This window comes from Tenrec ecaudatus, chromosome 18 (genome assembly GCF_050624435.1).
Source record: "Tenrec ecaudatus isolate mTenEca1 chromosome 18, mTenEca1.hap1, whole genome shotgun sequence".
Lineage (NCBI taxonomy): Eukaryota > Metazoa > Chordata > Mammalia > Afrosoricida > Tenrecidae > Tenrec > Tenrec ecaudatus.
This window is the reverse complement of record NC_134547.1, coordinates 10,171,148-10,195,029: the sequence shown is the minus strand read 5'-3', so window position 1 is coordinate 10,195,029 and position 23,882 is coordinate 10,171,148. Positions and strand designations below refer to the sequence as shown.

At 44.8% G+C, this 23,882-nt stretch overlaps 1 protein-coding gene and 1 pseudogene across 3 annotated transcripts; both read left to right on the top strand.

Moving 5' to 3' along the window:
• Positions 1 to 14: 14 nt before the first annotated feature.
• Positions 15 to 19,981, top strand: LOC142432720 (uncharacterized). Of its 3 annotated transcripts, none has more exons than XR_012780906.1 (7): positions 15 to 154; positions 4,203 to 4,255; positions 4,362 to 4,452; positions 4,651 to 4,709; positions 7,111 to 7,237; positions 15,438 to 17,111; positions 19,537 to 19,981. XR_012780906.1 is itself a non-coding variant. In XM_075537961.1 (6 exons), exons 2-6 carry the CDS (start codon positions 4,214 to 4,216, stop codon positions 17,009 to 17,011), a joined length of 1,893 nt encoding a protein of 630 aa, XP_075394076.1. In that variant the 5' UTR covers positions 15 to 154; positions 4,203 to 4,213; the 3' UTR covers positions 17,012 to 19,981. The 3 variants fall into 3 exon arrangements, 1 of the variants encoding a protein (XP_075394076.1); XR_012780905.1 differs by having other exon boundaries at positions 19,482 to 19,981; XM_075537961.1 differs by having other exon boundaries at positions 15,438 to 19,981.
• A 1,895-nt stretch (positions 19,982 to 21,876) lies between these two features.
• Positions 21,877 to 22,780, top strand: LOC142432696 (heterogeneous nuclear ribonucleoprotein A1-like; annotated as a pseudogene).
• The last annotated feature ends 1,102 nt before the right edge of the window (positions 22,781 to 23,882 follow it).

Here is a 23,882-nt window from a genome sequence, read left to right as displayed (position 1 = left end):
GACTCGCTGACCTGGAATGTGCCTCGGGAATCACAATCTCTTTAAGGGACTGGACTTCGGAGAGGAGGGACTGAGGAGATTGTCACCCCGACGGTGCGACACTCTCACCTCGGGCCCGGAAACTGGAGGCTCTCTGGGTTCTGGGAAGAGGCAGGTAGGAGGATGGGGAAAGATTGGGTGGGGGGTGCGGGGTGCGGGCGACCGATTTGGGGAGAAGGGCGCGACCCAGGAGGGCACTGGGGCCGTGGTCTGGGGTAGGCACAGCCCTGAATCTTTCTGCTGAAATCGACTTTGACCTTGGGGCTGTTGTGAGGATGATTTGGATGTCGGATTTTTAAATTCTATTTTATTTTTAAGAGCGTGGGATTCATCTAGAAGTAAGAATTCTCGAGTAGAAAGGACCCCACTGTGATGCGTTCTTGGCAGCGTTTTGGGTGGTTGTGGATATTCTAGGGCTCCGGGCTGGACAAAAAGCAAGTCAAAGTGACTTGAAGGCTTTTATTAAAAGATAGAAGCCTGCGTGGGAGGCAATGACCGTAATGACCTGCAGTGGGGTCGCGCTGTAGGCAGCAGAGTCTCCAACCTTACAAGTCAATGACGTTTTGAGGTCTGTTAGTTTAGTCAAGATCCTCTATGTATTTCTAGGAACAAGGATTCTGGTCGGGGCAGTGTGTGCGAATCACATGATGGTGATAGAGGGGGAACCAGACTTAGCGTGCTGTTAATGAAATCCTGACAGTGTAGCATAATTGGGATCTAGAGTGCTAAAAACTGACATGTAACAGCCCTCCTGCAGTACAATTCTCTTTAAACTCAGCTACTGTGGGCCAACAAGACCATCTTGGCTAGCCAGAGCATTTGGCTAAGCACTGAAGCCTAATTCTCAAGGATTTCTCTGTTTCCTGTGACCCTGCCTTCTTTGTCTCCTTCCTTAGAGATGGCTCATTGGTAATGTTGGACATTGTCTTCAACTTGCCACATTGTTCAGTCAGAGTGTATCATTTGCTTGCTTTTCCTTGGATTTTTGGAAGCAGTTTGGGAAGCTACAAACCGCATTGTTCCCTTCAAACAACACTTGCAGATCTAAACCGAAACTTTCTAAAATGCACCTGGTCTTATCTTGGCTATAACAGTGTCATGCATCCTATACCTTTTCGGTTGGCAAAACATATCCAACCTCAACAGCTTCGCAAGTTCGTTCCTGACCCCCTTCGACTCTCCCTCCCCACTTCCCCCATGGGGCTGTGTATAGGTCTGAGCCCTGCTGGGGTCTGAAAACTGAAAATGGAGTTTTTAGCTAGAGCCTTTGGTACACTTGACATGTGTACAATGCCTCCATTCTACATTTGAATCCTGGGTGACTGCTGGGTACTTTTAGGAGTCTTAGTGGTCAGGAATGCCCCTGTGCATGTCTCCTCAGTAAGTTCATCTTGGTCTTTCAGGAGAGTGGGCTGTGTGGTCTGGACAACAGCTGAGACATAGACCTGACAGGTCCGAGAGGGACTTTGCAATGTCACATCGTCCTGATCCCGTTTGTGTCTGTTACCCCATCCTCTCAAGGTATCACTTTTGCAACTAGTGTTTTCTGCATGCATTGCCTGCTTCGTGGCTTAATGTAATTGTTACAGCCAATATTTCTTCTGTGTGCTACTTCCAACAGGGATGTGAGGGGTGCAGCCAAAGATATAAAATTCCAGGGGATTTGTGTGTAGAGTACTTTGTTGCATTTCTATGCCAAGGAGGGATTTGGGGGCTTCTTGTGCATGTGAACGTGCCTTTGGTTTTATTAGTAGATGGGTACAACCCCTAAGGACATCTGGGCGTTGCTTACAGAAGGTCAATGGTTTCAACCTTCTTGTCACTCCACCAGGGAGAGAGATAGGGCAGTTGGCTTTCATCAAGATACATGGCTTTGGGAACCCACTCTAGTCTTTCCTCAGTGCTGGTATGAGATTGAATAGAATCAGAGGCAGTGACTAGTTTGCGGAAAGACCCCAGGTGGCAGTAGAGCAGGAGCAAGAGGGGGAGTGATGATGTCTGTGAATCTTCTATGCTTTGATAAGTTGAGGGGCTTGGAGGTGAGCATGGTAGGAGAACTCTGGTGGGAAAGTTTACCAGGACTGGCTTATCTGGAAGAGTATTTCAGTGACAGTGTGTTAAAGTGCATGGCTGCTAACCAAAAGGTCAGTCTTTGGCCCATGAAAGAGGTCTATTCAGCCACTGTAGAGCTTTAGAGTCTTGCACTGCACATGACAGTGTCCCTCTGCCCTATGGGGTTGTCATGAGCCTGAATTGCCTTAGCCTCTTTCATCTGTGGTTCTGGCATATGATGAAGTTTACTGTATGGTTAGGTCACATCAGCGGAATTACCTGGCTTTGGATGAAGGCCCGCTGAAGAAGTGGTCTTGACCTAGTGTGCACCATGACTGCTTTCAATGTATATCATTCATTTTGTGGCCTTTCGATGATTTCTTTAGTGATCCTATTGGGTAAAATTATAACTAGAGGAAAAGAAATGCCAATCTGCTTATATTTATACTCTCAAGAAGCAATCTAGTGTCATTGGGAGTCAGAATCCCCATCTAGCATCAGTGCAAGTCAGAGTCTATTCAATGGCATTGAGCTTTTGTATTTGGAAGGTGAAGGTCAATGGAAGCAACTTCCTTTCAGGCAACTCATTTCAATATCTTGGTTTCCCTAAATGGTGCTAGTAATGGTGCTAATTCCTCCTCGCTCTTGCTTGACTGGGGACCTGTTGATATCTAGCAGAACCTTGACAAAGGAAGTGACAGAATTCTGACTGGGCTGCTAATCCATTACTGAAAGCATGACCTGTTTTCTTCACAGTTTTACATAAAGGCCAGTCTGCTCTGCTACCAACGAAGAAACCTTATGAAGGAAGAGTAGCCAATTGTCTTTCTTTTAATCAGTTCACACTTCCATAGACTTGATGGTCTCTATTTCTTTTGGAATGCTTGGAATGATTACAGTGGAGACTTTCACTACAAGTGGGAAGATTTACAGGACAACCCCTTATGATCCAATGAGGATTAGGCATCCATGTTCCGTCCTTGTGAACAAGGTCCTCCCCAAATCATGAGGTTCTCATTGGTGCCTTTCCCCGTAAATATTCTGACATGCTACCTAAAAATGCATGTCCAGCTAGTGTACGGAGAATCCCTGCCATTTCCGCTATCAGGAAGCGGGATCGTGTGCTTTGCTCACTCAAGTCATTTTTAGTGAAGAAAATATTGCATCGAGATCATTCTTTTATTTATGAATGCGTTTGGAGAGCAGGATAAATAATGGCTCTCTGGTGTTTCTTTTGTAGATGTTTAATGATGTATGATTTCGGTTGTTATTCACCAAAAGAATAGGGTGTTTATCAGTCTAAGTACTCTTACGATTTGTCTAGGTATAATAAAGCAAGGAAAGCCAGGTAGGAAAGGGTAAGTATGTAGCCAATTGAATGTTGTCATCTTATGCAAGTGAAGCTTTTAGCAGTCACTCATATTCACTCTGACTCTGAGTACACAACTCTCATTCCGTGTCGGAGAAGCCCATGGATATGAATTTTCAAGGACACTTTGTGGGGATGGTTTCAGGCTCAGCATCGACTCAAATTACGCCCAACAATTGTTAATCAACTTGGTTGAATACAAGTTGTAGGTGTTTAGATGATTTAATGTTCCTGGACATTTTAGTGATTTCAGTGGTGGGCCAGTTCCCAGGAGATACCCTCTTCACCCCATGGAATAATATTTTTCTTGGATCCCTTGGTGGCTTATTCAATAAGCACTGGGATGTTAAGCACATGGTGCACTGTTCATACCGATCACCTAACTGTTCTACAGGAGAAAAATGAAGCAGTGAGCAGAGAAAGTGTGTGTCTCCCGCTTCCAGGGAGGAAAATACAGGAGTCCCCAGAATCCTCAGGAGAAGGCCACACCCACACAGAGACCTCATTGGCTATGGTCTGATTGACAGGATAATCTCCACCCCTTCACTTTTAATCCTCAAATTGACACCAGATTATGTAACTACCGCAGGTGGAAACCCCAGAGCCCCTGTCTGCCCTCAGCCTCTGTGATGGACGGCCGAGGAGGGTGTGAGAGGACGGGGTTGCTGCTGAAGAGGCCTGAGGGTAGAGCACACGTGGAGGATCCAACGCCTCACTTGCGTTTCCATTCCATGTGTCTTAGATGAATGGAAAATGAGGAAGTTTGATGGGTGCGGTGTGAAGAAGCTACCCCAGGTAACAGAGATGCTGCTGGATATAAAACACGTTCCAAGAGGCCGGATTTGAAGGCAGTCACTGGACTGGATTTAGACTATTGCGTCGCTTGTTCCATTTTGTCCAGGAAGGGCAAACCTGGGAGAAGATTTTCTCCTCGAAGCACAGAGAAAGCGTGGAAACCATGAAACAACGGACTCAGAGACATCAGGGAAAAGGTGAGAGTGGATGAGGGGTTGCAGAAGGGGAGGGGGGTCCAATGTTCTTGGATCACGTTGAGTGGTTTGGTGGGCACCACTGAGTCAACGGGCTACTTTTTCTATCTCGCGTTTGAGAAGCTACTCTGGGACCCTTGTGGCTGGTGTCCTTCATCACATCTTACATTTTGTGTTTTTGTTTTGTTTTGTTTCATGCAGATTTGTCTTCGCAGCCTCCTGACTATCCCCAAGAGGACAAGGAGAAGCCCCAAATCCCGGTGAGTTGGAACTCTCTCCGTGGTTGAGGGTGGGTCCCCTTGATCGTTTACAACTCCCTGGGACCCCATGGATAACATGGAGAGACTGCCCAGCCTTGCACCATCCTCTCAATTGCTACGTTCGCAGCCATTTACTCCGTCTTTCTAGGTTTTTGAAAATGATTTAATTAATGTTTTACCTTGTCCAAGCGCCCTGGAGGTGCACGGGCTGTGTTTTCAGCTGTGATCTGCATGGTCTTCAGTTCAAAACCACCAGCAGCTTCGAGGGAGAAAGCCTGGACCTTCTACGCCCATAAACAGTCATTGTCTCAGAAACCCACAGCAGTGTCGCTGTGAGTCAGATGCCCTCGGTGTGAGTGAGTTTGCTTTTCGGGTTCGTTGCACTGCCCAGCATGACGTCTGGGAAGCAGCCATTTGAGCTATAAAAGCAAGACAGGAGGATGTCTGCTTCTGACAGACTGACAGTCCTTGAAGCTCCTCAGTATCATGACAACACTGTGAGAGCGAATGGACTACACAGCCACAGTCTAATTGCCTGTTGATGTTTCTGTCGAGGAAGTTGTCTGTGTACAATGGGAATTGTGGATAAATTAGTGTGGACCCCACCATATGCCCTTTTGGAGGTTGTGATACTGAGGTAGTTAGTTTATGGTGCCAACCTGGCCGATAAACACACGTGGGGTTAATTGAAGGGCAAAAGGATCAATGGCTCGGTGAGCCTCAGCTTTCAAGTTCTCAGGGCTCTTGCTCTGTGATGATCGGACCAGGGTGCAGCTGTCTTAGCCAGTTCCGTGCTTCAGCTGGCAAGACTCACTTCCTGCAAGACATCCCTGAGGAGAAGCCGCATGGACCTACCCCGATGCAGCCCTGGGTGCTGGAGCAGCTGTGTGGAGACCTCTGCCAGCGCTAAGATGCTTACAGATTCACTGACTCAGCTTCCCTCCTGTAGTCGGTGTCATTGCGTGTGTTTTGTGAGATGGAGGAGGGCTTTGTGGACTGGTGTCGGACATATGGGTTAATATCGGACTTGTGGGTTTGGGCAGCACTGGGATGGGATGTTTTCTTGATGTGCACTTAACCTTTATCTAAAATTCTCTCTTATACATGAGTTTCTGTGGATTTGTTTCTCTAAAGTCCCCAGACTAGCACAGATACCAAAAGGAACCCGAGTGCAGGTAGTCAGTATAGTGTGGCTGGAGGGAGCCTCTCCCCTGAGGCTGTGATTTAGCAGTAACTTGTTATCCAGCAGTGTCCTGTCCCCACACAGACACACAGATACACATCACACACACACCTTGGAATCTGCCCGGCTGTGGGTCACAGATTTTCCAGTAGATTTAGAAGAACATATCAGCCTTAACCAATGGGAGATGAAAGGAACTGTGGGCAGCTCATGGGGTTGTGCTGCCTTCCTCTGAAACCGAACAGGTGTGCAATTTCTGACTGCTGTCTGGCTCCACCAGTAGTGACGGGAGTAGAGAAATGACATCTTATGTTTTCTCATGGGTGACTCCAACCAGGGTGATACAGCTGTCTATAAATGCCCTTTATGTGGAATATGTCTGCTATTCTGTGATACGTTTCTTATTATACATGATACATGTATAATACATGGTGAGTAAACTGTTGAGGGTTTTATTTGGAAAGATCATTAAACGTCATCAACAAAGACCGAATTTACAGATCCCAGTTAGTTTCCTAAACTTTTCAGCAGTGCTCCTTCTAGACCCAGCTATTCAATTCTACATTTCTCTCTCATTGAACTTTCCTTCCATCTTGAAATCCTCACTACTTCACAATACCTTGCACAGGTCCCACCTCCAGGATGCCTTCTGTCTTTCTCTAGCCCATCCGGTATGCTATCATGTGTGAATCTCATTTTCATGAATTCTCAAACGCCTTTATTGAACTACTGCCTAATGCTCTTGGCAAGAGCCCTGGCGTTGCCAGGTGTTATACTTTGTGATTTGAAGCTCAAGGTCAGCAGTTGGAATCCAGCAATGGTTGTGCAGGACAGTGATGAGGCTTTCTACTCCAGTTAGGATTGGTGGTCTTGGAAACCCACACAGACCGTTCTACCCTGCTCTGAAGGGTGACAATGAATGGAAATTGACTCTGGCAATAAGTTGTGAATTTTTAATCTTATCAGATTCATTCCCATATTAATCCCCTCATGACCTCACACACATTCCAACCCCAGGATATATTTTGCGCATCACTGATGGTCCCTATAGATTTCTCCCAATGCCATGAATCCATGTCAACAAGAACATGCTGTGGACCACTGTGTTGTCTAAAAGGCTTAGGTGAAATTCTTAAATATTGACTATCCAGGGATATCTGTTTAGCTCCTCTCATTGGGAAAGCTGATGTGGATTCCGTGTTCACTGATTCTTTCTAGGAACCTGTTACACTGGAGGACGTCACCATCGTCTTCACAGCGGCAGAATGGAGGGGACTGAGCTCTGAGCAGAAGGATCTGTACAAGGAGGTGATGCTGGAGATTTACGGGAGTCTGCTCTCATTGGGTGAGGATGTGAAGCTCTTCATTCCCTTCCTTAAGTCTGTAGATTTTTTTTTTGACCACCTACTATGTGGCACAGGAGCCCTGGTGGCATAATTGCTAGCACTCAGCAGGTCATTAAAAGGTTGAGGTTTGAATCCCCACGTAGCTTTGTGAGTGGGAGGGGCGGGGGAATGTGAGAATCTATTTCCATAAGGATGTACAGCCTTGGAGTCCACGTGGTACATTCCACACTGTCCTTCAGGACTGCTGTGGGCACAGAGTAGTTTTTGCATTTTTTCTACTTCATGATCAAAGGGTTTCTTTCTCTTTTTTTGTTTTTAATCATTGTATTTGGGGGCTTGTACAATTCTTATCACAATCCATCCATACATTGTGGCAAGCACATTTGTACATTTGTTGCCATCAAAACATTTGCTTTCTACTTGAGCCCTTGGTATCAGCTCCTCGATTAACGGGTTTCTTAACAACATCAACAGGTAACCGTGCAGGTGAGAAACGCTCAGGATGCAGTTGTTCAGTTGGGATGTGTGGCACAGTTCTCTCACGGATGCTAATAAAGGGCGAAGGGCATGCCGTTCTGCTATAAGCTGCACACCCAATGAGCTCAGCTCCAGCTCTGTGGGTTAACAAATGCAGCTGCCCTTCCCCAATTAGGGGCCCAGAGGGACCCCATTTCCCAAGCCAGCCTCCTGCCCCAAATCCCTGGGATTTTCTTGCTCCATGGGCTGCTAAATCCACCACTGTGTCTCATGTTGTGTTGCAATTGATGCTCCTCTTCCTCCCCCCTGGTGTCGCCGCTGCCTTCTGGGTCAAGGAGGTGCACATCCCAGCAGAAGTTCTACTCCTGACTTGCTGGTAGTCAGATTCCCCATGCAGCTTCTGAGAGCTCTTCTTATGTGCGGCAGGATGGCAATCACAGTGAATCCAGTTAACCAGCCCTCACCACTGAATCCTCTCAGTAACTCTCCCCCCACCTTCTCTTACTCAGACCCATTAGGCAAAAATCATTACCTGGGACTTACAAAAATTATGGCTAGAAAAGCCACATTAAATAAATATTTTGTTGCTCTGCAGAAGTCTATCCTGTTCACTGTTCCGTTCAGTTACTTGAATGCATATTTTCTTGGCTTTCATAATATAATGGAAGGTGTTGTTCCCCAATATTGCTTCTATAACTTTCTGTTCCCTCACCCACGTTTACAGACTTCTTCCTGTTCTGGGTTTCTGATCCCTATTGTTATTCCGCTTGGTGGTTTCCCATGTAATCTTATGCTTCCATCAGATTATTTAGTTTTGGTTTTTTTTTTTTCAACTTTTAGGAAATACAAAATTTATCTTCTCTAAACCGCTTTAGCTTTCCATTGAATCAATTCCATTCCATTGCCTTTTCAATATATTCTCTATTTCTGAAATCGTATTAATCATTTTTGCTTTAATATATTTTTATTAATCTTTTAAAATTTGCTCTTTTGCATGGTTCTCATTTTTTATTTACTGTTCTTTTTTTCTTGCTCTACTGTCCCACATTCTTATAAAGTTATTTCTGTGTCTTAGTTTTTTTCTTATGTCTTTTTAAAAAAATCATTTTATTGGGGGCTCATACAACTCTTATCATAATTTATACATATACCCAATCCATCGTGTCAAGCACATTTGTACATTAGTTGCCCTCATCATTCTCAAAAATTTGCTCTCTACTTAAGCCCTTGATATCAGCTCATTTTCCCCCTCCCTCCCAGCTCCTTCCTCTCTCATGAACCCTTGATAATTTATAAATTATTATTATTTTGTCATGTCTTACACTGTCTGACATCTTCCGTCCTTCACGCACTTTTCTGTTGTCCGTCCCCCAGGGAGGAGGTTATATGTAGATCCTTATAATCGGTTTCCCCTTTCTATACCACCTTCCCTCCACCCTCTGGTATCGCCACTCTCACCACTGGTCCTGAAAGAATCATCTGTCCTGGATTCCCTGTGTTTTCAGTTACTATCTGTACCAGTGTACATTCTCTGGTCTAGCCGGATTTTTAAGGTAGGTTTGGGATCATGATAGTCCGGAGTAGGAAGGATTTAGGAACTAGAGGAAAGTTGTATGTTTCATCATTGCTACATCGCACCCTGGCTGGCTGGTCTCCTCCCCTCGACCCTTCTGTAAGGGGATGTCCAGTACCCTACAGATGGACTTTGGGTCCCAAATCTGCATTTCCCCTCATTTACAACTATATGACTTTTTGTTCTGTTTTCTTATGTCTCTCTATAAAGCTGTTGAAGGCATCTAACTACAATTCTTTTGAATTCCTTCACAGGTAATTCCATTTGTGTTTCTTCCTCAGAAAGCACTTTTGTCTCTGTGTTTAGGTCTCCCGACTGAGCGACTGTCTTGTTTCTTTGTGTCAACAGAAACTCCCTGATGTGTCATAGGCATTGTGGTGGTGTACTTGTATGTAAATGATGGTTGTATGTTGCTGTGTTCCTAGCACTCGGTACCTGTCTTCCGGAGGTTGTGATAGAGAATGTGACCTCATGTGCAGGTCTCTGCTCCTGAAACTCAGTGGAGAGCAGGTCTGGCTGATGTTGGCCGGGTCTGTTGATGATTAGGCAGAAGAAGGGTTGGTAGTGCCCTTTGCCCAAGTGGTGAGTCTGCAGGAGTGCCAAGGGTGGCTTGTCTGTTTGTTGTTGTCTCCTTTCTTCTAAAAGTCAGGGTTCCAGAATTATCATCTGGGAGCTCCAGCCTTTCCACTGCGAGGGTCTGGATAACCTGGTTACCTAGTTCTGTGCCAGTGTGGCGAAATCTAATTGATGACAGCAGGTGAATATGGTTGTCTCTTTGTCAGAGATTCCTGGGCATGCGGACAGTTGCACTCCTCTGTGAAGTGTAGAAGGGGTTACCCAAGAGAACCCGGAAACATTTTTTCAAATCTATGTATTTCATGTTTTTCACAAAACAATGTTATCACCTTCAAAGTCACGTGCATTACGCTTAATACATTTGTCAAATCTGCGATTCCATTCTTGGAAGTATATTCCATGCTCTTTTGTTTGCATGACTGACAGCACTTTCCTCGTTTTTTTTCACCTCTTCTATGTTGTCAAATCACTGTCCTTTCATGTCCCTCTTCATTCGCGGAAACAAGTAGAAATGGCACGGAGCAAGGTCAGGTGAATCAGGTGCATGGGGCAACCGAGGCAGGCTGGTTTTCACCAAACACTGGCGCACTGAGATGGCTGTGTGAGCAGGTGCATTAACTAGTCCCCGTCTGCCACAAATCAGGCCTTTTTTTTTTTACTTTTAAATAAATATTTTATTATCAAGTACATTAAAAGTTTTTAAAACAATTTATTGGGGCTCATACAATTCTTATCACAGTTCATACATATACATACATCAATTGTATAAAGCACATCTGTACAGTCTTTGCCCTAACAAATCAGGCTTTTTTTGTCGCACACTTTTACACAATACTTTCAGAACCTCTAAGTAGAAAGCTTGATTAACAGTCTGATCTGGTGGCATAAACTCCAAATGCACTAGGACTTGACATTTTCATTCATTCTTGAAGTTGAAGGATGGTCTGAACAAGCTTTGTCATCAGTCGACATTTTACCCTTTTTTGAAACGAGAAGACGACTCATCCACTTGAGTTTTCCCCATCACACTCTCCTTGCACACTGGGTTCAACTTCACAGCAGTTGCAGAGCCATGTTTCCTGAGTAGGAAACAAGATTTCACAACCGCACACAAAAAATATCATTTTAAGATAAAATAAAAAATTATTAAGGGTTCATGAGAAGGGGGGAGGGAGGGGGAGGGAAAAAAGGAAAATGAGCTGATTCCAGGAACCCAAGCGGAAGGCGAATTTTGAGAATGATGAGGGCAACGAATGTATAAGGGTGCTTTACTCAATTGATGTATGTATGGATTGTGATAATAATTGTAAATAAATCATTTTATTGAGGGCTCATACAACTATTACAATCTGTGCATCAATTGTATCAGGCATATTTGTGCATATGTTGCCATCATTCTTTGCTAGACAATTACTTTCTATTGAGCCCTTGGTATCAGCTCCTCTTTTTCTGCCCCCCCTTCCTCCCCGGCCCCCCCTCGTGACCCCTTGATATATTATAAATTATTATCTTCATATTTTACACTGACCACTGCCTCCCCTCCCCCATGGTTTCCCTTCCCCCACCCCTGGAGGGGTGTGGTTGTGTGTTGATCATTATGATTGGTTCTCCCTTCTTTTCCTCCCCGGCCCCCTGTCTTCTCCCTCCCCATCTGGTATCCTCATCCTCATTCCTGCTCCTGGGTTGTATGTGTGGTGAGCTCTTATCTCTTATCTCTACCTGTGCACATGCTCCGGTCTAGTCCTAAGTGAGAAGCATCACTGGGATCATGGTGGTGGGAGGTGAGGAAGCCTCAAGGAACCAGAGGAATAGTGTGTGTTCCATCGGTGCTTTACTGAGCCCTGGTTGACTCATCCCTTCCCTATGACCCATCTGTGGGGGATGTTCTGTTGTCTACAGATGGGCTTTGGGTCTCTGCTCTGACCCCCCTTGTTCTCCACCATATGGCTTTGTTTGTTTGATTTTTAGGGTCTTCTGACACTTATTACCTGGTCCCAGTGACACCTCATGATCGCACAGGCTGGTGTGCTTCTTCCATGTGGGCTTGTTGTTTCTCTGCTGGATGGCTGTTTGTTTCGCTTCAAGCCTTTAAGACCCCAGACATTTGCTTATGCACCCACTTTGTCTTCAGTGATTGTGCCAGGCAGGTGAGCATCTCAGATTGCCAATTTGTTAGAATAAAGTGTTCTTGTATTGAGGGAGGGTGTGAGCAGGGGCCCGAAGTTCGTCTACTAACTCAGTGTATTGCCATATAACTATATGTACATAGGCAAATACTTCTACTTTTGTGGATTAATGTATTTCCATATGGACATGCCTGTGCTTGTACCTCTATCCATACCGTTTCTTCCTAGATCTTTCCTGTTTCCTTTTACCTTCCTCCTGCCCCACCATCACGCTCACCCTACTTCTGCCTCATAGTACTTCCTCTCAGCTCGATTGCTGTTACACCAGCACCCCCAGGATCTCTGTGTCCTCAGTATTGATTTTTATTTCCCCGTTCCCCTGTCTGTGGCATTGTTTGCCCACTACACCCTTCCCCCACCCCCTTCCCCCCCAACCCCCTTGGGAACATTGGTCCCGTTGCTTTCTCCTCGAACTTGCTTCCCATGCCTGTCTTTTTTTTTTTTTTTGATCTCTAGCTTCTTATTTTTTTAAACATTTTATTAGGGGCTCATACAACTCTTATCACAATCCATACATATACATACATCAATTGTATAAAGCACATCTGTACAGTCTTTGCCCTAATCACTCTCAAAGCATTTGCTCTCCACTTAAGCCCCTTGCATCAGGTCCTCTTTTTTTTTTTCCCCTCCCTCCCCTTTCCTCCCTCCCTCATGTGCCCTTGGTAATTTATACTTCGTTATTTTGTCATATCTTGCCCTATCCGGAGTCTCCCTTCCCCCTTCTCTGCTGTCGCTCTCCCAGGGAAGAGGTCACATGTGGATCCTTGTAATCAGTTCCCCCCTTTCCAACCCACTCACCCTCCACTCTCCCAGCATCGTCTCTCACACCCTTGGTCCTGAAGGTATCATCCACCCTGGATTCCCTGTACCTCCAGCCCTCATATGTACCAGTGTACAGCCTCTGCCCTATCCAGCCCTCCCATGCCTGTCTTATGTAAGTAGGCATACCAACAGTGGCATAGACAAACAGAAAACAAATGATTTTAAAAAAAACAAAAGGAAAAAAAATACCATGCGTAATTCCAGGTCTGTCCGCTGACCTTTATGACTTTCTCCTCACTGGTCCTGGGGGAATTTTGGGAACTGCCCCTCTGAGCCTGAATTTTTTTTTGGGGGGGGCTCTTTAGAGACTTTGTGGCTTTGTTCCCATTACTGATCTCTTATGTTCCCTTCTTGGTTTGCCCTGCTGATGGGGTTCAGGCCGCATTTCCTCCCTGCTGTGTGTCCCCATTATTGTCCTCTGTGGCAGAATGCTCCAGTCAGGGGACAGCATGTCAAGAGCTGTTGTTGGCCCAACAGTCCTCTCTGTGCCTTAGTAGTTCCATGCAGGGATGTCGTCCTCCGGGCTTGGTGTGCCGATATGGGGTCTGGACCAACCATCCCTTTCTCTTTTTCCTTCTTGGTTTGCTTCTGTGTGGGTCTGATATGCCGGTCCCTCACCCCAACCTGTAGGTTTAGTGGTGTTTTCTGTCGCATGTACTTCTAGGGAGGGGGTCAGTTTGTCTCTGGCTGGGGCTGGCCCTGTAGCCCCATCTTTTCATGCATTCCTCCTCATGGTTATGTTGCCCTCGTGGTTTGCTGCACTGTGGTGGGGTCTATGTAAACATTCCCGATTCTGTAGAAACATAACCAATACTCTCTCCCTGCGTGGGTTAGTGTCCTGCTCCCTCCATGCCGTCTACTCACTCTCAACCCACCCCTCCTTTTCTCCCTCTCCCTTCCCTCTTTCCCCTTACTTGTGTTGTATTAACATGTACCTCTTTGGGTTTGTTCTGACTTCTGCCTGACTGCCTGTACCTCAATCTGTATAGTATGAGATAAATGGCTTTTCTTCTATGCCTACTGTGCTGGTTACACTTACCTCAGGGAACTCATGTTGTACTTGACCTTTTGTGATTGGCTGACTTTGCTTAGCATGATTTCCTCCAACTCTTCCCATGAAACAACATGTTTCATGTGATCACGAGTGCTTTTTAGTGATGCATAGTACTCCATTGTGTGTATGTGCCAGAGCTTACTTATCCAATTGTCTATTGATGGGAATTTAGGTTGTTTCCAGCTCTTTGCAATTGTGAATTGTGCCACAATAAACATTGGAGTGCAGACAACTGGTTGTGGTCTGTTTCTTACCTATTCCGGGTATATGCCCTGTAGAAGGATAGCTGGGTCATAAGGTAGATAAATTTCTCTTAAATGGACTAGTACAAAAAACGAGGTTCGGGTGAAAGTGTTCTGATGAAAAAAAATCACTGTGACAAATGAGCACCTTCCCAGGTGATGCCACTGAGTGCACTAACTCAGAGGGAGTTGCTTGATGTTCACCTAACAGGAGAAATGCAGTAATACGCATGCTCTGGGCAGTGGAGCTTTTTCTGGTTGGCTGGTTTGGTTTTGGGGGGTGGGAGGGCACAACCTCTTAGGTTGCTGATAGAAAACCCACCCGTTGGCAGCACTGAAAACAGTGTGGCACTATGCTTCTTTAAGGATTAGTGCCCATAAAACCCTGTGGGTCAAGCAATAGGAAACAAAGAGAAACACGTCTTGATAGAGCAGTTCAATTCTGTAACATGTGGATTGGCTATGAATTTGAATGGACTTGAAGCCAACTCGCTTATGACTGTGAGCACAATGGTCTTTGTTTTTATTATTCATCAGCTAACTTTATAGAACTGAGAACAGGTAAGTGAGGTAATGCTAGGAAAACTTGCTCCCGCTTGGCTTCCCATTACATACCAAAAGCACAAATTTTAAGCATTCTATATAAAAGGACTTCAAAGAGTTTGTTGGAATTTAACAGATAACATATGTAAATATTATTTCTTAGCTTAAGGCCTCCTTATGTAAACCCTACTGCCAGTCATTTTGCCCATTCCAGAAGATCTTGGTCAGAGGACTTCATCAAGGTCATGTTTTTTGGCTATATTTGGCAAAAGAAAACTTGGGTGGTTTCCAAGTGCCAGCCATTCTACAAGTAATGAAATGAGCCAACCCATGTGTCACCCCGGCCCCTTATGGATTTCAATAGAACATGAATGAAATTGGGGAATGAGCATTTATTGTTGGGAGAGAAGTTTTACTGTATATCGTTCAACTTCCAGAGTCTCATATCATAGCTATTGTTTGCTGACGAGTCAATTCAGATCCATGATAGGACCGCACATATGCAAAACAGGCCCACGCCATAGGGTTTTCCAAGCTGTGCTCTATTGAAATCTTATATCCAGGCCTGTTTTCAGGACCACTAACCTTCCAGCTACTCATTTACCATTGTCCATTTGTCCTCCCCAGGGGCTTCCATCCGTCTAGGGATGTGAGTCACGTGGGAAGGGTGGCCACCAAGGAGGCCCCTCCTGGCTGTTCTAACGGAACACTTTCTTTCTTCAGCAGAAACAAAGCCAGAAAACGGTGCCTCCTGCCTTTTGCCTTTGCCCTGTCAGCAAGTCCTCAGCCAACTCCTGCTTCAGAGCTCCCCAGACTCAGGTGTGGAGCGTCCCTTCCGTCCCTGGAGAACCTGCCCGGAACCTCGGAAGCAGCCAGAGCAGCAGGATGGTGGTCAGAGCTGCTGGGGGGAAAACACTGAGCATCGGGAGAGAGACAGCGCCTACAAGCCCTCGTGTGTAGCGACATCCGGGGAATCCTCCGGCCCAAATGAGAGACGCTCAACAAGCCCTAGAGCAGGCCACCCAGGGGCAGGAACAGAGCCCGTCTCAGCCCAGCGGGGGTCACCTGTGAGAACAGATAAAGTCAGGGAGGAAGTGGGAGCCTCAAGTGTTGGAGTAGTCAACCACGGAAAGAACAGACCAGACTGTGTCCTGACGTCAGATGACATCACAAGCCAAAGGCCCCTCCCCCAGGAGAAGCCGCATGTGAGCTACGAGTGTGGGCGAGCTTTGAAGCAAAAGTCAGTGCTCAGCCAACACCAGAACGTGCACCCTGTGGAAAAGCCATATGTGTGCAAGGAGTGCGGGCGAGCCTTTAGCTGGAAGTCTTCCCTCGTTAACCATCAGAGGACACACTCTGGGGAAAAGCCGCATGTGTGCCACGAGTGTGGGCGAACCTTTAACTGGAAGTCTTACCTCCTTAACCATCAGCGAACACACTCTGGGGAAAAGCCGCATGTGTGCCATGAGTGTGAGCGAGCCTTTAGCCGGAAGTCACATCTCATCACACATCAGAGGATACACTCTGGGGAGAAGCCACACGTGTGCGATGAGTGTGGGCGAGCCTTTATCCAGAAGTCACATCTCATCATACACCAAAGGAGGCACACTGGGGAAAAGCCACATGTGTGCAATGACTGCGGGCGAGCCTATCGCCACCAGTCACCTCTTCTGGCCCACCAGAGGACACACTCTGGGGAAAAGCCCCACGTGTGCAAGGAATGTGGACGAGCCTTTAGCTGGAATTATGAGCTCATCAGACACCAAAGAATGCACTCTGGTGACAAGCCATATAGGTGCAAGCTGTGTGACCGAGCCTTCAGCCAGAAGTCATACCTCCTTCTCCACCAGAGGAGACACTCTGGGGAAAAGCCACACGTGTGCAAGGAGTGCGGGCGAGCCTTTATTTTGAAGTCATACCTCATCATGCACCAGCGGACCCACTCTGGACAAAAGCCATATGTGTGCAAGGAGTGTGGGCGTACCTTCAGCTGGAAGTTATCGCTCCGTTTACACCAGATGACACACTCTGGGGAAAAGCCACATGTGTGCAAGGAGTGTGGGCAAGCCTTTAGACAGAAGTCAACACTCCTTTTCCACCAGAGGACGCACTCTGGGGAAAAACCATATGTGTGCAATGAGTGTGGGCACGCCTTCATCCGGAAGTCATATCTCACCCTACACCAGAGGATACACTCTGTGGAAAAGCCACACGTGTGCAAGGACTGTGGGGGAGCCTTTAGCAGGAAGTCAAACCTCGTTGTCCACCAGAAGAGGATCCACTCTGGGCAAAGGTGATAGGTGTGCAAGGAGCGTGGGCGTGCCTTTATCCGGAAGTCACATCTCATCATACACCAGAGGACACACCGTGGAACCGGCACGTGTGCAAGGAGTGTGGGTGAGTCTTTGTCAGGAAGTAATCTCTCCTTATCCATCTGAGGACACACTCTGGGGACAAGCTACATGTGTGGCACCACATAGTGTCATTGACCTATTTCCATTATTAGCAAGCCAAAGCTCTTCTTGGGGACTACAAATACCTCACATTTGGATAGCTCTCACCAGTCATGTGTTAAAAATCAGAGAAACTACAGCTAAAAGAGGTATATCAAGTAATTACCCAGCAGATATCATTACGAAGGCACAAAAGGGAAAATTTCCTGAAGATGATTAAAAAATGCTAGCGTCAGTGTTAGCCCATATATTAGTTTTTTTGTCTGGAGCAATGGGGGATATTCAGTACGTACTCTTCAGTGTCTACATGAAACAGAGAATGAGAATAAGCAATTTACTGTCTGAAGGGAGCTAAGAGAACTCCCAAGAGAATCAGGCGGTTTAATTGATGTTGCATAGGCTTCATATGTGAATCAACATTTATACACTTTTCTTTAACAATCTAGTACACATTGCATACATGTGAATAATAATTCTTTTTTTTCTTTTAAAAAAATCATTTTCTTGGGGGGCTCTTAGAGCTCTTCTAACAATCCACACACCCATTGTGTCAAGCCCTTTTCTGATTTTAAAACATGTAATATTCACCTTGTTCTGTTAATAATTCTTAAAATACATGTTTTAAATACCTTGAAGATGGATTTGACTCATTAGGACCCAATGGGCGACAGAAGGAAACACCGCCCAGTCTTGTCCCATCCTCACAATTGTGCTTAGGTTTGAACCTATTGTTGCAGCCACTGTGTCGATCTATGTTGTTATTGATCCAACTCTTTGTAGGGGCCCCTGCTTTATACCACCCATGATGTCTTCCACACACTGGTCTTTCCTGATAACATGTCCAAAGTGCATCAGATGAAATCTGGCATCCCTTCCCTCTACGGAGGATCTGGCTGAATTTCTTTTAAGACATGTTGTGTATTTTTGTGCTTTTCTTGTTGTTTCCCCCCTTAGATTGTAACTGTTTATGGGAGTAGAAAGCCTAGTTTTTCTCCCTCAGAGCTGCTGGGTTTCCTAGTGCCGACCATGCAAATTGCAGCCCAACTATTAACCAGTGCACCACTTCCAATAAAATACATAGCAGGCAGAAATATAAAATATATACAAAGGTGGAGAGCAAATGCTTTGAAAACGATTAGGGCAAAGAATATACAGATGTGCTTTATACAATTGATATATGTATATGTATGGATTGTGATAAGAGTTGTATGAGTCCCTAATAAAATAGTTAAAAATAAATAAATAAAAATGATTCCATAATCCATTATCTAACATAAAATATATAAACATATATTGTATGCAGGCATAAATATAAACTATATAAATATTTTATGCAAGCATAAACAAAATATATAAAAGCAACATATATAAAAAGGATTCTATAATCTATTATCTAAATATTTATTTTCCACATGATAGCACGTTATCACTCTTACCTTTAAGCATGAAAGCTGAAGGGGTTGGTGAGACTCCAAGTAGCATTCACCTAGTAATTAGTATTCTACTCTTTGAACCCTTGGGAGACAGTTGAAGCATAAAGTGATAAATGTAAAAACTACTTCAGCCAAACTGATTATACTTTGACGTGGTTGACAGAAATTTCATGGGATGGCATCTTGCTCATAACTCCCAGTGGTACATGAACAGCAGCTTCCAGAAAATGAAGCTGGACCCAGAAGAGGATACAACAGGGCAAACTTTGCTGGCGATGTGGCACAGATCTTGATTCTATGAGTCCTTATTGGCCTCCCTAGGTGTTTGAATGCTGAAAGTGGTCTATTGGGATCTTGCACTAATGTTACAGTAGAATCTACTTCTCTTTTCAATTGATCTGTGTTTGCTTAAATATATATATGCTACGTTATTGAGGGCATATATATACTTTTGTTTGTTAGATTTTCTTGATAAATTTATCCTTTCATTGTTATGTAGTATGTGGGTTAGCTCCTAACAGATTTTGTATAAAACCTACTTTGTTTGATATTGAGATTTTTGCCCCCAGCTCTCTTCTGGTTATGATGTGTACGGGATATGTGATCCACTCTTTTCCATTCAACCTATTTCTGTCCTTAGGTGTAAGGAATGTCTCAGAGACATTGCATAGAGTCAGATTATGTGTTTTGAACTCTTTCCAATACTCGTTGTCTTTCCATTGGAGCACTTAATTCATTGACATCCATTGAAATTTTTGATATGAGGCAACTTTTTTATGCCATTATGAAAACATGCATCAAACTGTCTTTGTCCTTTTCAATTGCTACTGTTTGCTTTTGTGTTTTAATGGTTTATTCCTTTTGTGTGTATTCTGTGTTAGGGTGGCTCCTCTGGAGAAGCAGAACTAATGACATTTGTATGTGTATGTGTGGCAGTTACATAATCTGACGTCAACTTGAGAAGGGATGGAGTTTAGCCTGTCAACCACGTCACAGCTTGATGACCTCATTTGGAGGTGCAGCAGAGATAAATAGCTCACTGGAGGCCAGATACACACAGACACTGCTTGTCTTCCTTCTGACAAGTCACATGGAGACCCCTGATGGAACGAGAGCCCTGGGGCTGGAGGAGCCACGTGGTAACCCACACCACCACTCTGATGCTTCTACAGCCACTGGATCCACAAGATTTCCCATCCACTGGCCTGTGATCTTCCTTCACTCAGCATCACTGCATGTGTTGTGTGAGTCTGAAGAGGAAATTAAAGACTGATATTGGACATATGGGCTAATATTGGACTTATGGACTTGATCTGGACTGGGCTGGGATGTTTTCTTAATGTGAAATTGCTCTTTGATATAAAGTTCTTTCTTATACACATGAGTGTCTATGGATTTGTTTCTGTAGTCAGCCCTAATACATTATGTATATTAAAAGCAGTTATATCAAGAAATGGCTTACACAGTTGAAGAAGTCAATCAGTCTAGGCTGGTTCCAATCTGTGGGTCAGAAGTAAGCAAAAGACTTCTTCTGATTTCCGTAACTTTAAGAGCTAATGATGGGAGATCAGGAAAACACAAGAAGGCCACACACTGGTGGGTGCTGAGCTGAATGAATTTGAGAGCTGAATCAATCCAAGGTCAGAAGTTGCTCTGGTTGCTCCTGGGATCAGCTGGCAACGTAATACAAGATCAGTGAACCAGAGGTAGGATCCCAATCCAGCTGTAGACGGCAGCTAGCTTCCATACACTGGCAGCCACACCCTGCAGTAAACCTCCCTCAATTGGTATCAAGACTATGAACAGATTAAGAGGTCTATTCTGTTGACCGATCCTACTATTTGTCTCAGCTTGCTGTACCATGGTGGCTTTTGTGTTTCTAGGTTGCTGAAAGCTATTTTATTGATATATCAAATCTCAGTGGGGTTACTCCAAGTGAACAGGGTCCAGCTGTGTTTCCAGACTGAGAAAATACTATGAAGAAGTAACGTTATGAATAGCAGCAGACCATTGCCACATAGTGAAGATGTCATGAACAGCAGCAGCATATTGTCAGAGACATTTCCAGAAGATGAGCACATCAGGTTGGAAGGCATTCAAAAGATCCCCGAGAAAGAGCTGCCTTTTCAAACTAGAGTGACCCATCAAATGACATGGGTGATGGAGGAGAGACATCTGGACTTTATTTCCATGGGGCCTGAGAGGAATGAGAGGAAACAGGTGCACACATCTATTAATAATTGAAACTTGGTCCCCCATTATCATGACCTCAATTCTATATTACAAATTGGATTAGACCAGAACAAGGACACTGCTACAGATAAGAGCCCACAACACAGGGAATCCAGGATAGATAACCCCCCACCCAGGGCCAATAATGAGTGTAGAGATATCAGGAGGATTAGTGGGAGAAAGGGGAAATCAATCACAAGAATCAACCTAGTACCCCCTCTCAGGAGGACGAACAAAAGAAAAGTGGGTGAGGGGCGACAGAGGATGATGTAAGATATGAAAATAATCTATAACTTATCAAGGGTCCATTAGCGAGGGCAGATGGGGGAAGAAGGCGGAAGAAATGGGGAGCTGATATCAGGAGCTCAAGTGGGAAGAGTGGTTTGAAAATGATGATGGCAGCATATGTAAAAATGTGCTTGACACACTGGATAGATGGATGGATTGTGATAAGAGATGTAAGCGTCCAATAAAAGTATTTAAATAAATAAAATAATTGAAACTTGGATATATAAAGTATGGAACTCAGGAATTGTCAAAAATGAAATGGAAGTCATAAAGATCAATATCTTAGAAGTTAGTGAGGTGAGGTGGACTGGTATTGCTCACGTGGAATCAGTCAAATTTCCTATGCTAGTAATGATAGATTTTGGAGGAATGGTGTCAACATTCCTAGTCAAAAAAGACATCTCAAGATATATCTTAAAGTAAATGCTCTTATTATAAGATATATCCGCAAAAATGAAAGATCAATAAACATTCAAATTGATGCATCAACCACTAAAGCTCTTGATGAAGACATTGAGTTCTTTGATATCTTCACTCTGAGGTTGATGAAACATGCTGTCAAGATGCTTTGATAAATATTGGCAATTGGAATGCAATAGCTGGAAACAAAGAGGAAGGAACAATCATTGGGAAAATATAGTATGGTGATAGAAGTGACGGTTTGTATTACACAATGGAATTTTGGAAAACCATTTTCTATGTGTGGACTCCATGGTGAAGCATCTTTAGGATTATTACCCCAGCTCCAGTGGTGTCATGTCAAAGTCAGAGTCTCCTAAAGAGCTCAAGGAGCTGAGGAAACGCTTCATCAGAGGGTAGAACTTTGAAACAATAGATTAGAGTCTGCAGAACCATTTTGAGCAATTTGGGACACCCTCAGAATGGGTAGTCATGAGAGATCCAAACATCAACTGCTCCAGAGGCTTTGGGTTTGTCACTTACCCTATTGTAGAGGAGGTGTATGCAGCCACGAAGGCAGGTAGATGGAAGAATGGAACCAAAGAGGTGCTGTCTCAGAAGAAGGCTCTCAAAGACCAGGTGCCCAATTAACTGTGAAAAATATCTTTGTTTGTGGCATCAAAGAAGACACTGAAGAGCACCACCTACGAGATTATTTTGAGCAGTCTGTGAAAATGGAAGTAATTGCGATCGTGACTGGTGGAGGTAGTGGCAAGAAGTGGGGCTTTGCTTTTGCGCCTTTTGATGACCATGACTCTGGAAATAAGATTTTCACTCAGAAGTACAATACTGTGAATTGCCACAACTATGAAGTAAGGAAAGCCTTGTCATAACAAGGAATGGCCAATACTAATTCTAGCCAATGATGTTGAAGCATTTCTGGGAACTTCAGTGGTGGTCAAGGAGATGGTTTTGGTGGGAATGACAACTTTGGTCAGTGCAGTGGATGTGGTTGCAGCAGTGGCAGTGGGATAATTATAATGGATTTGGTAATCATGGAAACAGTTTTGGAGGTGGCAGAAACTACAATGATTTTGGAAGTTACAACCATTAATCTTCCAATTTTGGACCAATGAAGGCAGAAACCTTTGGAGGCAACAGCTCAGGTCCTGAACTTTGTGGACATCAATACTTTGCTGAACTACAAAGCCAAGTTGGCGGTGGTAGTTCAAGCAGCTGCAGTAGCTACGGCAGTGACTGAAGATATTAATGACTACCAGGAAGCAAAGCTTAGCTGGAGACAAGTGCCAGAGAGGTGACAGGGAAGCGGTTGATAATAACAGATTTGCCTCATAGAGAGAGGGAGACAAGATAACGTCCAGCAGAAATACTTGCTTGATGCTCCTGCTGCCAGACCAAAAAATTAAGACCTAAGGAGGTCAAGGCTGGGAAGCTGGGTGCTAAAAATAGATTCAGTGTACTAGGGTCTGACCTCGACCTCCCCTTTTGATTTTCACCCACAAGACTATTTGAGAATGCACTGAAACGCTCTTGGTTCATTGTGCCTGCTGGGGGACTCTATTGACCCTGTGTCAGGTCTGGAAGGGCGGTGTCAGCGACCCCCTCCTTCATCCTAGCCCCACAGTACACAGTGATTACCCCAGACTACTGTTTAAAAGTGGTCATAATCCCAGATTCTCAGAGTCTCTGAGAACTAGTCATGACCCCATGCTGGAGTTCCCTGTGTCACTACCCATACTTCACTTGCAGCCCAGGGGTTGGTGGCTCTCCTCCCCATCCAGGAATGGAAGTAGTACATCAGTTATACCCTCCCAGCTCTCCCCAGCTCCACACCTGCCAGCATTGATAGTGATAGATAGTTCAACACTAGTTTGCAGTCATCAAATAACTGCCAGGATAGTACTTGTGTTAGATCTCAATTTCACAGAGCACAAAGGAGGGAGTGATAGCCAGGGGTTGGATTCCATTCCAGTTGGCTGCAAACAAACAAACAAGCAAGCAAGCAAAAACATCACACTGCCAAGATAGCCCCACCTCCCATGGGGATGGGTACCACACAAGCCTAATATAAAAAGGGAAAAAAAATTTTTCAACTCAAATCTGTGGTCCTTTGTGTAACTTTGAATGTAAGCCAGGAGAACTCTGTCCTTTAACATACATTAACATAACAATATGGGTAACCAGGTAGGCAGCTCCCACTGGGAACTCCATGGAGATCAGTCACTTGAGAGATCTGGGGGCCTGGTAGGGGTTCTGAGGCTGTCCATTAATTCCTGTAACCGTTCAGGGTGCCTCCCTGAACCAGGAACCAAATCCCACCCCATCTCCTGCACCCACAGGAA